This window comes from Bombina bombina, chromosome 6 (assembly GCF_027579735.1).
Source record: "Bombina bombina isolate aBomBom1 chromosome 6, aBomBom1.pri, whole genome shotgun sequence".
Lineage (NCBI taxonomy): Eukaryota > Metazoa > Chordata > Amphibia > Anura > Bombinatoridae > Bombina > Bombina bombina.
The window spans coordinates 193,866,320-193,882,087 of NC_069504.1; the positions used below are offsets into that span (position 1 = coordinate 193,866,320).

The following is a 15,768-nucleotide window of genomic DNA, read 5'->3' on the forward strand; positions in this document are numbered from 1 at the left end:
GGTATCCATTTGAAATCTTAAAATTTGATGAATGAAACTCAAGTTTTTTCGTGATAACTGTTACACAGCTGTTTAGACAGAAGGCTGACTTTACAATCACTTTAATATTAATATTTAAATTTTACCATTTCTGCTGCATGATATAGAAAGGGGTGCAGGAGGCTATATGCAGCTTAATCTAAGATAAGCCTTTAAGACGACTAAGGTGTAGACTGTCCCTTAAACACCTGCAACGTAGCTTGTACATCTGGTTGTTAAGGGACTGTCTGGATATAATAGCGCAGGTCTTGTAACAAGCAGCAAGACCATATTAGACCTTCCCTCCTGCATGCTTGCCAACATACCACGCTTTTGAGAAAGTCGCCTTATAGAAAGACAAGTAACGTACCCTCAATTAAGGGGTTAAATAGCTTTTCTAAAGAGAAAACATTTGTTACTCATTTTCAGTATAGTTGGATACAACAGGCAAAAATAGCTATTTCAACTGACAAAATGTAAAGGAGCTGGTTGAAAAACAAATACACTCCTGCAAGTAAAACTGACCATTGGTTAGACATTAAAGGGGAGAAAATGTTAAGCACAATGTCCTTTTAAGGACATAGTTACTAGTGCATCCTAAGATCATTACTGTGATGGGTCATGACGTAAGAAAACCTGAAAACCAATTTTACAAAATCAGGGGTTCTTAAGATGACATTTTAAAAAGCACAATAATTTCTAAACATACTGATTAAAGCCTTGTGTGTTTTTGCAGTGGTCATATCAATAGCACACAACACCTCAAATAATGAAATACAGAAGTGCCAAATGACTTACCTTTTGTCCATTGTAAGGTCAATAAGTCCTTTCAATTTGTATTCAAAGTCTTCTTGCGCCGCTTCTTCATCTACTTCGGCACCTGTTTAAGAAAAACAAGTTAATTTTAACGAACAGCACAGGAAACCAATACAGAAGTAGCAGAAAACATACCATCTTCAGCATAGCTTGCCACATCACTTAAGCTACTGCAGTGGCTCATTGTTCCAGCTGAGGAATCATCATCACTAAATGGGTGTATTATTCCTTGCCGGCCACCTAGGAAGATGAAATATGGTAACTTTGGGTAAAAAAATCAATTGTTGCACACAGTAATATTGATTAACATCCCAAGCAATACATACAGTTGACTTTCAAATTGTTATGACTACTATAAAGAGCACTTCTGTTCTACAAAGAGAAAACCCATGCACTGGGTGTATATAAAAAAAACTTGACTCATGCTAAAGGTGGTAAGCAGTTTTTGGGTTGTTCTTAAAGGGACATTTATCCCAAATTGAAAGCTGCATGAAACATTGTGAAATGTTTGATACACAGCTCAACTTTATTTCTCTCTATTCCAAGGATAAGAGAAAGTAGGAAAGGTGGAGAATTAAAGTGGCATACTAAATAGAAATTTTGGATCCTGGCCTGGACCATCACAGATTGCTGCCTTTATACACTACCATCAAGATTATATACTAAAAGGACATTACTACATATTTTGTACCTTCAATTGATATCAACTTTCATTGGGTGATATTGAAGTAGTCTTATGACTACTGTGTGTTAATTGTTAACTTGTATTAACAGGTCTATTTTGTGTGACATCCCTACTTACACATCTATATCTATCTTTTAAGCGAACTGTACACTTAGTATAAGTTAAATATTCCTTTTGTGTGTTCTCAAGGGCGCCCCCTATCATTCATTTATACTAAATAGAAAGTGCATGCTCTAAATTGAACTATAAGGCAGCCTCACAATCCAACAATCAGAGGTGTCATGCTCTGGAGGTGAAAGGCTTGCAACTATCTTGGACTTTAACACATGAAAGATGTTCAACACAGATACATACAGTTATGGGGTCAGAAAAGCAAAACTACATACTCTGATTTATTGCATTACTACAGCATTGCCTTCCCCAGGCTACTGAAACATTTGTTCACCACATGCTGGTAATCATTATTCAGTCACTGCTAAGTGAGAAATATCAGCTATCAGGCAGCCTTTTAAATTGTGCCAAGAATAGGTAAGTATCCCTGTACCTCTTCCTAGGGAGATTCACTAACTTTCATGGATGGCTGCATGTCAGCCATCACCTTGCCCAAGTAACCGCCCTGGGTTATGTATGAAATTACCACAAGACAATACCAGGGACTGTGCTACTAAAGCTACAAGGTATCAAGCAACAAGGTTTTATGCCCAAACACATGACCTAAACAAAATGCCAATATGACACTCAATGTTGAGTATGATGAGTATCCAAGCAAGATACAACTATTAAACTTAAACAGTGAAGCAGTTTCCTAGAAATAACTGAACAGTGTGTATGGAGTATGCCTGTATGCTCATATGTACTAATCTTCTCCATTAAACAAAGCTAGTTTTTCCAGCATTGAAGCAGCTGTACTGATTACTTTTAACCAAGGGGAGGGAACGCAAACTATGACAGAAGAACCCAGCAGCTTAAGGGCACAATATTTGGGGTTATTGAGTGCCCTGTTTTTAATCAGCCACAAGCACACAGGTGCTAGGGTTTGTTATGTCCTGTGATACCTAAACACCAGATATAAGCTACCAAAAATGCCAATTAAAATATCTAAACAATGCAATATAATTAATGTCACTATACTGCATATCACAAAAAAACATGTTTCCCTCACACATTTCACCATACATTCCAAAAATTTAAAAACATTCTAGACAATTTTTTTCAAAGAAAAACTAACCAAACGATGCAAAAAAACTCACCATAACACTGAGAATAAACATTCTTGGTGTGCCATGCCAGTTGTATATCAGCAAATGTTAAGTCACTCCAGCTGTCTGCTCCTAGATTTTATCTTAGCAAAAAGCATGACTAAGCTGGGAGACTGATTAGTTGCAATAAATAAATGTTGCCTTAAATGACTTAATCTAGCAGTCTTAAAGGGACATTATACACAAATTTTTTCTTTGCATAAATGTTTTGTAGATAATCTATTTATATAGCCCATAAAGTTTTTTTTTTTTAATTAATGTATAGTTTTGCTTATTTTTAAATAACATTGCTCTGATTTTCAGACTCCTAACCAAGCCCCAAAGTTTTATGTGAATACGCTCGACTACCTACTCCAGCTTGCTCCTGTTTGTGTAAAGGGTCTTTTCATATGCAAAAGAAGGGGGAGGGGGGAGTGTCTTATTTGCCACTTGCAGTGGGCTTTCCAGCTACCTTTTCAACAGAGCCAAAGTGACAGCTTGTAAGTACATTTGTAAACAGTTTTATACTGGATTTTTATATCAGTATCTGTGCATATTATTCTTTATAGTAGTGTCTATTACATGCAGTTATATGAAAAGGAGTGTATACTGTCCCTTTAATGCCACAACTCATAATTTAAACATAACTTGCAAGAAGAATATTTTTAGCAGCAATTCAGATCTGACACCTACAATTTTATTTAATTGCATAAAACCTCAGACAACCCTGTCTTTTCTATGCATCACAGTTGAAGCCTTGTAGTCTGTATTGGTAATGCATTTCCACCTCTAGTGGTTCATGAGAATGTGGGTTAAGGTATTTTCCAAAAACTTGCATGTATATTTAACATCTGCTCCTTATGCCTATGGTCAACCAAATAAAGGGACATTCTACATAAAAAAATGACATGCTGTAACTCAGGGCTCGACAAACAGGAAAACACTGGCACCTACATATAAATACCACTGCCTGGCTCCTAAATTTTAAATTGATTTGTCAATCCTAGCACCAAATCATTAGAGCATGTCGTAGCATTAGCCACACGGCAAGTCTTAGTTTAACATCCATAAAGGGGGTAAACAGAACTGCTCAGGATACACTAAAATGATAGTCTCAAGCAGAAATGGCTGGTCGCCCAATAAATCGCAGTAGCACAACTAAGACTTGCACCATAGCTAGTGCTAAAATATCATGTCATTAGAGCATGTCATTTTTCTCTAGAATGGCCCATTACAAACTACAGACCAATGCAGCCTATGAAAAGCAACACCAATGAGCCAACTAACTTCATGCAGGTTTTTTTTTTTTTTTTTAATACAAATGTATGAAATATCCTAAGATCCCCAAGACACTACATACACCTGATTTCTCTTGGGGGAAAAAAATGTAAACTGTGAGTACTACCTGTTATATAATTCTGCATTAGCGGTTATTTTTAGTTTCTTAGAGAATCAAGTGATGTAGCACTGCCAAGCTCTCCGTAGACACATTTGGTCATATACTTGGTATCCATGTTTGTTTCCATTTAGAGATAACTGTCTACCAATGTGCCCATAAGAACAAATTGTCACATGCTCTATTCCAACAGATTTTAAAACCAAACATTCCAAAGTGAACAGTTTAAGTATTTATGAAAAAAAAAAAAATAATTTGATGGGGGGAATGTAAGGTGGAATAGGACTATATGCTCCCAATGGCTAGATTCGTTGACGGAGATAAGCTATGAAAAAGAAACAAATATAGCCAAGGTAGGTAGGTTTGCCTCCTGGCTTTAATTTTTCTTAAATTTTCTTAATTCTTCACCACATAGGCAAGACTGAGAAAGGGATAAAAGGTCAAAAATGAAATGTGCATGGGTGTACTTCAATCTGAAACAAGCATTTTCTATCCCTTTAAACACTTTTTGAAACAATATGTCACAGAGTTCAGCTAATCAAAATCCCCTTGTTTTTCAGGCAGACTTGTGTTTAGAAATAAACCCACCCCCAGCATATACTAATAAGATGGCAGGATGAGCTGGGTTCCCAATAGGATTGCCCACTTGACATCAAATTGTTAAAAAAAAAAATCTTGTGTGTGACCTTTCCAAAATTCAGGAGTTGAATCACAAATAAGGTGGTATTTGGTACCTATAAGCTCCAATAGAATATAAACTTGTGCTTTTAGAGGTGCTGATTCGCTTATTTCACATTTGGTGGTAGGTATAGCCAGGTGCTATATGGTGAGGCTGACTCATACTGAGGATCTTTAATAATGATTTTGTCCTAAATCTTTAGATTGCTCTTAAATTACTTACCAAAATGTCCATGCAAGCTACAAATAAACCATCTCCAAATTAGTTTATAGTGCAAAAGCCCTCATACCACCTTAACCCCCACTAGGCAAATGTGACATGAGCGTATGTACATATGAGCTGCTATACCAGGAGGAACAGAGGTTTTAAAAGCACAAGGATACCTACATTCTCTATTAAATTTATTTGGGATCAGTCGTTGCAATCTAAAAGGAATCCACTACCCTTGAAGGCCTCATGGCAGAACATAATCTCAACTCCAACATCTTATCACCAATTGAACCACCACTATCATACAAGATTGACCTCCCCACCTTTTTTTCTCTGCCTTATCCCCCCCACCCCACACACACAATTTACTTGCCTTGTCAACAGTAAAAGTTTGCAACCAGCTTTTCATAATCAATATTTATTTGGCAAAAAAACTAAGCAGTGGCTTATATATAATAAAAAATCCAATATATACATCATTTAAGAGATTACCTATTAAAAAAAATAAACCTAAGTTTGTGCAGTGTCAATTACTTCCTGTCACAGCCACGCAAAGGGGCCTGGAGTCTATAGGAAGGGGTATCTTGATGTCATAAATCATCTAGATTAACAGGAGCTGGATTACTATTCAGTGAATGCTGTGTGGATTTACTTTGGATACTCTAGACATATTAAAGGGACAGTACACTGTAAAATTGTTTTTTCATTAATGTACAGTATTTTAAATGACTTGTTATACCAACTTCAGAGTATAAAATATCTGAGAAATTCCATTTTCATGCTTATTTGTGTATATGAAGTAGTTGATTGTGTGTTTTGAAACCACAGCCTATTACAATGTGTTGAAGTTAAAGGTGATATCAGATCGCATTATGTTCTAAGTTTGTGTAAACAGACTTGCTTCCTTATCTTATTTGGCTAGAACACCAAAGCTCAATACATAGAGAGAACAATGGAAAATGATCATTTTATTACTTAACTATCCTGCATCCCACTGAGTGTAATCTCTTCTGCTGGCTGTGTATACTTAGGCTATTCAATAGCCTATACGCCAGTATTAATTTGTTCAGTATAGGTGGCGATACCACAGGCTAAATCTGCTATTTCAAATGCTGAAATAGGAGTAAAGGAGCTACTTGTAACCAATTTAATACACTAGCATGTTAAAAGGATCATTGGGAATAATTTAAAGGGGAGAACATTTTTGGGTGAACTGTCCCTTTAACAGGGAGTAGATATGTATATGTTCTAGTTTATCACATACCAAATGAAGTGTCCTGTTTGAGTTTGTTAAGCATCAGACAATTGGTTGATTTTATTGTAAAGTCAACTACATTTGTACATGTTTATATTAACCCCTTAATGACAAGTGACGTACCAGGTACGTCCTGCAAAAACTTGCAGTTAGTGACAATGGACGTACCTGGTACGTCACTTGTCTAAGAGAGTGCTGGAAGCGATCGCAATCGCTTCCAGCAGCTCTCAGGGTATTGCAGTGATGCCTCGATATTGAGGCATCCTGCAATACCCTTAGAAAGCATCCGATGCAGAGAGCCACTCTGTGGCCCTCTCTGCACCGGTAGCGATGTGGCCGGTTCGTTGGTGGGTGGGAGCGCAACAGGGAGGCGGGTGGGCGGCCCATCGCTACCCGGCATCCGGCTCCTGTAAGTGCAATGTGCACGCCGGGTGCCGGGAGCGTGCGGGGGCGCGCATGCGCGCGATTACCTACCCACACTGACACCAATGAGTGGGAAGAGGGGGGAAAATATATATATATGAGGATCTGGGAGGGGGAGGGGGTTGGGGTATTGTGGGGGGCTGCTACACTACAGAAAAAATTAAATTGGTAATAAAAAATAAAAAAAACACTTTTTTGGGGGGCAAATTGGGTACTGGCAGACAGCTGCCAGTACCCAAGATGGCGGCAATTAGGTAGGGGAGAGGGTTAGATTGCTGGGGGGGGGGGATCATGGAGGTTGGGGCTAAGGCAGGAGTCCATCACAGCTAAAACATTTTATTTTTTTTTATTAAAAAAAAGAAAAACTCCTTTTATTTAGTACTGGCAGACTTTCTGCCAGTACTTAAGATGGCGGGGACAATTGTGGGGTAGGGGAGGGAAGAGAACTGTTTGGGAGGGATCAGGGGGTGGGATGTGTCAGGTGGGAGGCTGATCTCTACCCTAAAGCTAAAATTAACCCTGCAAGCTCCCTACAAGCTACCTAATTTAACCCCTTAACTGCTGGGCATAATTTACGTGTGGTGCGCAGCAGCATTTAGCGGCCTTCTACTTACCAAAAAGCAACCCCAAAGCCATATAAGTCTGCTATTTCTGAACAAAGGGGATCCCAAAGAAGCATTTACAACCATTTGTGCCTTAATTGCAGAAGCTGTTTGTAAATAATTTCAGTGGGAAACCTAAAGTTTGTGACAAAATTTGTGAAAAAGTGAACTTTTTTTTTTATTTGATGACATTTGGCGGTGAAATGGTGGCATGAAATATACCAAAATGGGCCTAGATCAATACTTTGGGTTGTCTTCTAAAAAAATATATATACATGTCAAGGGATATTCAGGTATTCCTGACAGATATCAGGGTTCCAATGTAACTAGCGCTAATTTTGAAAAAAGTTGTTTGGAAATAGCAAAGTGCTACTTGTATTTATGGCCCTATAACTTGCAAAAAAAGTAAAGAACATGTAAACATTGGGTATTTCTAAACTCAGGACAAAATTTAGAAACTATTTAGCATAGGTGTTTTTTGGTGATTGTAGATGTGTAACAGATTTTGGGGGTCAAAGTTAGAAAAAGTGTGTTTTTTTCAATTTTTTCCTCATATTTTATATTTTTTTTATAGGAAATTATAAGATATGATGAAAATAATGGTATCCTTAGAAAGTCCATTTAATGGCGAGAAAAACGGTATATAATATGTATGGGTACAGTAAATGAGTAAGAGGAAAATTACAGCTAAACACAAACACTGCAGAAATGTAAAAATAGCCATTGTCATTAAGGGTAAGAAAATTGAAAAATGGTCCGGTCATTAAGGGGTTAATTGATCAAATAAAAAGGAAAAATACATACACAATGGATAAACAGAATTAGAATTGCTATACAAATAAGTTTTAATGGATGACTATTTTACATATGGCCTAGGAAAGAGTGTAAATATATACATTTTCCAACACAATATTACAAAAGGCTATTCTCTCTAGATTGCAGTCCCATCTGCCCACTGTTTTAAAAAAAATATATATATTATACACATTTTACAAAATCAATAATGGCTTCCTCTACAAAGGAGAAATTAAATAGACATTGTACACTAGGTTTTTCTTTGCATACATATTTTGTAGATCAACATTTATATAGTCCACCTAAGGGTATTATAAAAACAAAGTTCAGCTTACTTTTATTCATATTTTCTCTTTATTGTCAAGTTATCATAAACATAACATTTCAGTCATTGAGAGATCAAACAAATCAGGTGACCAAAGGTGCCTGTGCAAAATACACATCAGTTGTTGCCTTACATTCTAGGCATGGTAAGTCAAGCTGCATTATATATGAAGAAACATGCATAAATAACAGATTCAATGAAATAATGTCCTTCTGGTGTCTGAATGTTGATTTTTTTATATACGGATACTTAGAAATTCTTTCCAATGAGGGTCTTTGAGGGGCCCAACAAATACCACCCAAATGGGGAAAATCTAGTAATTGTGACTAGGTGGACACATCTTTTATAAGATGCCTTTCCCTGTCTGCACCAGTCAATAATACGGTTTAAAGATATTGCTTATTTGTATAAGAGGCTGGAGACTCCCAGTGCTCCCTCTTATCTATGGATGTACAAAGTACTTTTCGCAATTCTAGGAGGTCTACGATGCCAGATGTATCAATAAGATTGTAGCCTACGTAAATCCACATTAATACCTGAGATTGGAAGGGCCTGCATGACAAAGCTTTCGGCAGCAGTGTCATTTTTGTCGCTGCTATTCTCCCCAACCATGAAATATTCTTTGGGAGCCATGAAGAAGTCAAATATACAAACTAATCTAGTAACCGCCCATAATTTAACTTGCGCAAATCTTCGGATTTGGATGTTAAAAATATTCCTAAATATTTTAAAACTTTGTTGTGGATTTTAAAGGGGTATTGTTGACTAATTGTTGAGAGATCTGTGGAGGATAAGTTTATTGGGTATATTTCTGATTTAGTGGTATTTATTAGGAAGTTAGACATCACTATAAGCTTTTAATTAATATTTGACAGATGGAAGGGATTGTAGCAGAGATGTCAATGTCATAAGAATGTCATCGGCAAACATTGTCAATTTGTAAACTTGCTTCTGCATTGCGATACCTTGTATTTTGGGATTATTGCGTAATATTGCCAAAGGCTCTAAGGAGAGTACAAATAATTTGGGGGACAGGGCAGCCTTGACGGGTTCCATTTCGGATTTCAAAGTTTTCAGATAGCACCCCGTTAACCCTGACTTGAGCCGAGGAGTTGGAATAGAGGGCCATTATTTTATGTATGAATTTTGTAGGGAATCCATATTTTTGGAGAGCTGTCTGGAAGAAAGTCCAATCTAATCTACCACATGCTTTTTCACCATCGGTTGATATAGAGGGGGTATCTACGTTTTTAAGGTGTTCCATAAGATGTAATACCTTACATATGATATCTTTAGCTTCTCTCTGTGGGACAAATCTAACTTGGTCATGATGCACCAAATCTGGTAGGAAATTAATTCTATTTGCCAAAATGTTTGCATAAAGCATCAGGTCTACATGTAATAAAGAGATAGGTCTAAAATTTGCAGGGGAAGTTGGTGGTTTACCCGGCTTAGGGAGAACCAAAATGTGTGCTTGCATCATGGTATCTGGAAAGCTGTTCGAGTCTGATATGTGGTTAAAAAGATTAAGGTGTGGGATGAGTTGAGTCCTAAAATTTTTATAATATCTATTTGAAAATCCATCGGGGTCAGGGGCTTTATCCAGTTTTATTTCTTTTATGGTGTCTGAAATTTCTTTGTAATTGGGGATTCTAGAAGGTCACTCACACTGGCATCTAGTTTTTGAAGTGATATACTGCTAAGGTACTTTTCAGAGTAATTTTTGTAATTCTGCCAATCTTTTAGGGAATAGGTTATACAGTTTATGGTAAAATATTGTGAATGCTTTGCCTATAGTTTTCATGTCCTCTATTACAGATCCCTGGTTTGAAGTGAGGGAGTGGATATACGATTTGTGGGGTTTTTTTTTAAGGCTCTCGCCAATAGTTTACCCGACTTTTTCCTTCCCCATAGTATTTGTTTTAAAAACATTTGTGATTCAACTTGTAGGTGCCGAGTTAAATTGTTTTGTTTCTTTTAGTGGTAAGAAGAGAGATTGATCATTTGGGTTTAATATTAATAAATAATCTGCTTCTGATACTTCTTGGGCTAGTTTAGTATATGCTTTTAAGGATTGTTTACATTTGTAGACTTTTATCTTAATAAACTCGCCTCATAAGGCCTTGCGGGCTTCCCAAACTATAGCAGGTGTAGATTCTGGGATGTCATTGAGAGAGAAGTACATGTCTAATTTAGTCAATTTTTCCAATACCACCGGATCAGACAATAAGGAGTCATTCAGCCTCCATGCAAACGATTTGGTCAGGATAGAGAGCCAGTGCATGGCGCATTCTACGACAGTGATCCAACCACGAGGTATGTTTGATGTGGATTTCTTTAACTAATAAGGCAATGTGGTCTACTAATAGTCAATCCTGGAATGACTTCTGCGGGTTCGAGAAAAAGGTGTAGTCCTTTGTGTGCGGGTGGGAATATCTCCAAGAATCACAAAGTCAGGGATTTTATATCTTTCCATATAGAATGGAGCAATTTTTGGTTGGACCGGGTATTAGGGTTTGAGCTATTTCAGGAACTAGGGGGGTATTTAAGTCTCCTGTCACAATGAGAGGGCCGTTATGGAAGTCTGATTTTAGTGGCAATTTGGTAGAAGAATTTGTCTTGACCAATGTTGGGGGCATAGAGATTGACTATGATAACCGGCTTGTCGAACAGCAAACCTGTTACACCCCAATATCTGCCCTCTGTCTACTTTCTGGAGTTTAAATGATATGGTTTTATATTAATATACTTACTCCATTTGTTTTTTTTGGTGGCATTTGTGCTGTGGAAATGTTGGGGAAAGTGAGAAGAAAAATACATGGGGATTTTGTTAGCTTTAAAATGGGTCTTTTCGATACGATTTGCAGGTGGAACGGGTGTCCAACGGTATGAGATGTTGAGTTGTCAACTAAGTTAATGGTTTAAGCTCTCTTTTTAGTAAAGTCCTGTTAGTAAGATCCTCCAATACTTGTATGGGGTCTGATTTGACTTTTATTGGATGTTTCTGCCTTGCTTTTGTCATTATTTCTTCCTTCAAAAGGATAGCTGGTAATTTTGACAATGACATCCCTTGGTGGCTGATCCCCGTAGAGCTCTATGGAATCTATCTAGAGCTATATTGACATCTGCATCAGTGGCCATCAAGGAAGAGAAAAGGCCTTGTATATACTGCTCCAGGTCTGCCGGTGCCACAGTCTCAGGGATTCCCCTGATTCTAATGTTACACGATGGCTCCTGTTTTCCAGGTCATCTATTTTATTTTCCATCTGTGCCATGGCTTAGTCTTGCTGGGAGACCTTAGTACGAAGAAAAGTGAGATTAGAGTTGGTGAGGTTTGAGATCTCTTCCAGCTTCTCCACTGACCAACGTCAATAAGTTCCTTTTTAATTTCTGCAATTTCCTCCCTGATGCACTGATTGACTTGGCTAAAAAGGGTGGAAAAGAGTTTTTAGATGGCAATGAGAACAGCAGGGCTCTAGGAATAGCGATAGCCAAGTCTAGGTGTTCTGTCTCAGTTTCTGACAATGGTGAGGAGGCTCTAGATTGCTTGTCGGAAGGATTACTTAGTGCCTTGGCCGGTGTTTCCAGATTTAAAAAAAAAAAAAAAAGGCGTTGATACTGGTTTCCTAGCCAACTTGTCAGCTCTGTTCCCCTTCTTAGGAGACACGATGGCACCACAAGGTCCAGAAAATTTGTCAAATACTCCTCACTGTAGATATACCACAAGTAGCATATAGATTGGGCTGTGAGCAACAGCTGTCTGAGAAAAAAGGATTTGTGGTAATAGCAGTTAAAAGGCAATTCTGTGTGTCGTCTCAGGGTTATAACAGAAATTTTAGATTAGCTTCTTGAAAGCAGAATTGTCTCTATAGTATTCCATGCCTTTCCTATGGCTGCAGTGTATATGAGCAATCTTATTTCTGTAATTCATTCCCCATATAGTAATTATGTAGGCAACCTGACTCCCAAAATAACAGGCGTGCCGTGGTTAAGGTACGCTGCATACTATGACCGCTTTGTGTAACACAAAAGTGCAGCCATCTCAGTTGAGCGCTGGCTCCAACCCCCCCCCCCCCCCCTTCAGCTTACTTTTAAAAAGCATTGTGCTGATTTTCAGACTAAATAAGTCGTAGTTATAGCTTTAGACTCCAGGCTTGTGAAATGGGCCTTTTCATTTGCAGAGGAGGGGAGAGGGGCAGAGGAGGAGAGAGGGGAAGTGTCTGCTTTTCTTGCTTTCACAGCCCATTTTAGTGGGAACCCTAACTTTTAGCAACCGTGCTAAAGTATGTTTGTAAAAGGTTTTACACTGGATTTTTATCAGTATCCGAGCATATTCCTCTAAAGTAGTGTCTCTTACATGCAATTATATGAAAATTGGTGTATAGTTACTATGCCTTTAATAAGGTGTTTATTTTAACTGCACTCAGACTATCTACTAATTGATTCTCATTTTTTGTTACATTTGGGGCATATGGGAAGGATGGGGAAGGGATATATAGAATATTTAGTGCAAAAAAAAAAAAAGTGGATTATCTACCCTAATAGGGCAATACAGGACACAGTTCCTAAATAGAGGCTTTTACATTTTCCTAATATCGTTGATTTTTTTCCCCTCTCATGTGTGATAGACAACCTATAATCAGAAACATTGAAGTACTTTATACAAGTCAGTTACAGAGTTGTGTTTTTAACTATTTTTCTGCCACGCTAGATAAAAAAAAGACAGCAGGAATAGTTGTAACTATAACTAGTAAAAGTTAAATTTGAAGTGGAAAAATATGTATACTTCATGTGTAGAAAGAGCATACTTTTCCCTATTCTCTTAATAGGGTTTTTTCCTTGATTTAAATGTAATATGCTCTAAGCACACTCCCAGCCAGTTACTTCCTATAACAGACAACAAGGTCAGCTGGGAGACAATAGAATTTGCCTTTTCCAGCAAATCTGGGATCACTCCCCTTTGTTTTGTGCAATACATATTGTCACTTGATAGTAAATCCTGTGAGTACCTTCTATCTATTTGAGACCGTGTTCTCGCCCAGGACATTTAACAGGCAATAGTAAGATAAGGTTGTTCAAAACATTGTAATTGTACACACATTTATGTTTACTTATGCAATTTGTAGTTGAATATAATAAATATCAATAAATCAGAAATTATAATATTGCGAAGTACTGCAATGCTACTACATAATGCCGCCCAGCTAGCAACATAATCTGTGGAGAACACATATCACGTGCGTGACGATGAACTACTTTCCACTTGCTAGAACATATAGCAGCCTAAACAAATACATTCACATTGACAGAAAACGCTTGACAAGAGAACCACGTGTCCTGACAGTGAACCATTGGTGAGAGCACGGAAAATGGAGCTGTGTCAACACCACAGCTGACGTCAGCACGACGCGGGAAGGCTACCCCTCTTGACACAGAGTTGACAACGTCTGCAGTTGACAACAGCTGATATTTATCAACATTAAATGTCGAACATGTACTTCAGATGCTCATAACCTCCTTCATTACTCCGCATAATATCACCGGCAAAAACCGAGTGTAGTATACTGGGACTTGTAGTCAACTCCCACTGCAAAACATTAACAATCCACTATTATACACTACAACACCCAACATGCTTCGGGAAGATGTATGGCTACTACAGCCAGGCCTAATGTGGTTTTGAGCAATGCGCTAAAGCACTTACCCGCGGCTCGGCTGTTCCTCTTCTTGGACTTCGGCATCGCTGCAACACTCTTTACTTCTCTCCCCCGGCCTGGATTGCGCCTTGTCGGGATTCGCCTCTATTATCTTCGAGCGGTGTATAGTAAAAATCAACCGATTGAAGAACACTTTTTACTAAAACGTCTCTCACTAATAAGGTTTGAATCTCCTATCGGCAGAGGTGAAAAATGTTTGAAAGCAAAAAAGGTGAAAGAAACTCCGGTGAATGCCCGTGAATGAAGACGATACATTTTACCTCTGAAAACCTGGGGTTAAAGTGATGGGCGCTGCGGCTCGAGCTTTTATAAATGCTGCTGTGACGTCACGAAGTGATAGTCGCTGTCATGGACCGACACCCAGCAAATGACTAATCAGGAGACAGGACGTTTTGCTTGCACGTGACTTATACGTTCGCAGCCATTTTACTTTTGGGAAAGTGATCACGAGGTCTACTTTGCCATTACGCCATCACGTTGAGTTATGCGAGTTGTGGCACGTTCGCATACAACATAGTGCATTAGCAATGTAATTAGACTAGTTTAAAGACACCGTTATTCAGATATACAAATAAACAATTGGTTGAGAGTATTGCTCTCGAAGTTTTAGTTTTTAACCATATGGTGCTTTCTAAAGATGTAAAAATACACCAAGATGCATTTTCTTTAATCAATGCAGAAAATTAGCATCTATAAAGGGACACTAAACCCATTTTTTTTTCTTTCATAATTCAGATAGAGCATGCAATTTTAAGCAACTTTCGAATTTACTCCTTTTATAAATTTTTATTCGTTCTCTTGCTATCTTTATTTCAAAAGCAGGAATGTAAACCTTAGTCGCCGGCCCATTTTAGGTTCAGCAGCCTGGATAGCACTTGCTTATTGGTGGTTACATTTTAGCCAACAATCAGCAAGCGCTACCCAGGTTCTGAACCAAAAATGGGCCTGTGACTAAGGTTTACATTCCTGCTTTTCAAAGAAAGATAGCAAGAGAACGAAGAAAAATTATAATAGGAGTAAATTAGAAAGTTACTTCAAATTGCATGCTCTATCTGAATCGTTAAAGAAAATATACCTTTAAGAAAAAGATAAACAATTTTGTAGGTTTCAGTATTTTAAGAGATTTGAAGTGTCATGTTTTCATCCCTTTTGCTGCTAAGATGTGTTACACCACTATGCAAGAGCTGGTTTAATTGTTGACTCTTGTCCCATTTACACAAAAATTTCAACTTTTTTCTATGTAGTACCTTAAAATTATACCTCGTTTGTTTTCAGCAGACCATGGGTAAAACTAGTATTACAGATCGCTCATTTGAGCCCGCAACTAATATTTATGAAGCAGCGGTTCAAACCGCTGCTTCACAAACCTCCGTCAAACTTTAGTTGGCGAATGAAAATCACTCCAGATTCATTTGACCGGGGGGATTGACAAGCTCTACTCTCACACAATATAGTATATAGTTATATGCAACCACTGTTTTGAAATGGCATACTCCCCTCTTAAATGGGGGGTCTCTTTCCTCTGTAAGTGTCTGAGATAAGGGCTGTCAAAGCCCTCCTCCAAATCCACAGATTAACTGACCAGACGATTTCTGCATGGCCCAATCCA

At 38.0% G+C, this 15,768-nt stretch overlaps 1 protein-coding gene across 1 annotated transcript in view; it reads right to left on the reverse strand.

The window, feature by feature from the left end:
- The window catches only part of IFRD1 (interferon related developmental regulator 1), an 83,048-nt gene extending 68,603 nt beyond the window's left edge, over nucleotides 1–14,445 (reverse strand). The window contains exons 1-3 of the mRNA XM_053716720.1: nucleotides 14,147–14,445; nucleotides 970–1,074; nucleotides 817–898 (exon numbers count right to left, since the gene is read on the reverse strand). Coding sequence (XP_053572695.1) covers nucleotides 817–898; nucleotides 970–1,074; nucleotides 14,147–14,183 — 224 coding nt within the window. The 5' untranslated portion in view covers nucleotides 14,184–14,445. The remainder of the gene's footprint in view (nucleotides 1–816; nucleotides 899–969; nucleotides 1,075–14,146) is intronic.
- Between the last annotated feature and the right edge of the window lie 1,323 nt (nucleotides 14,446–15,768).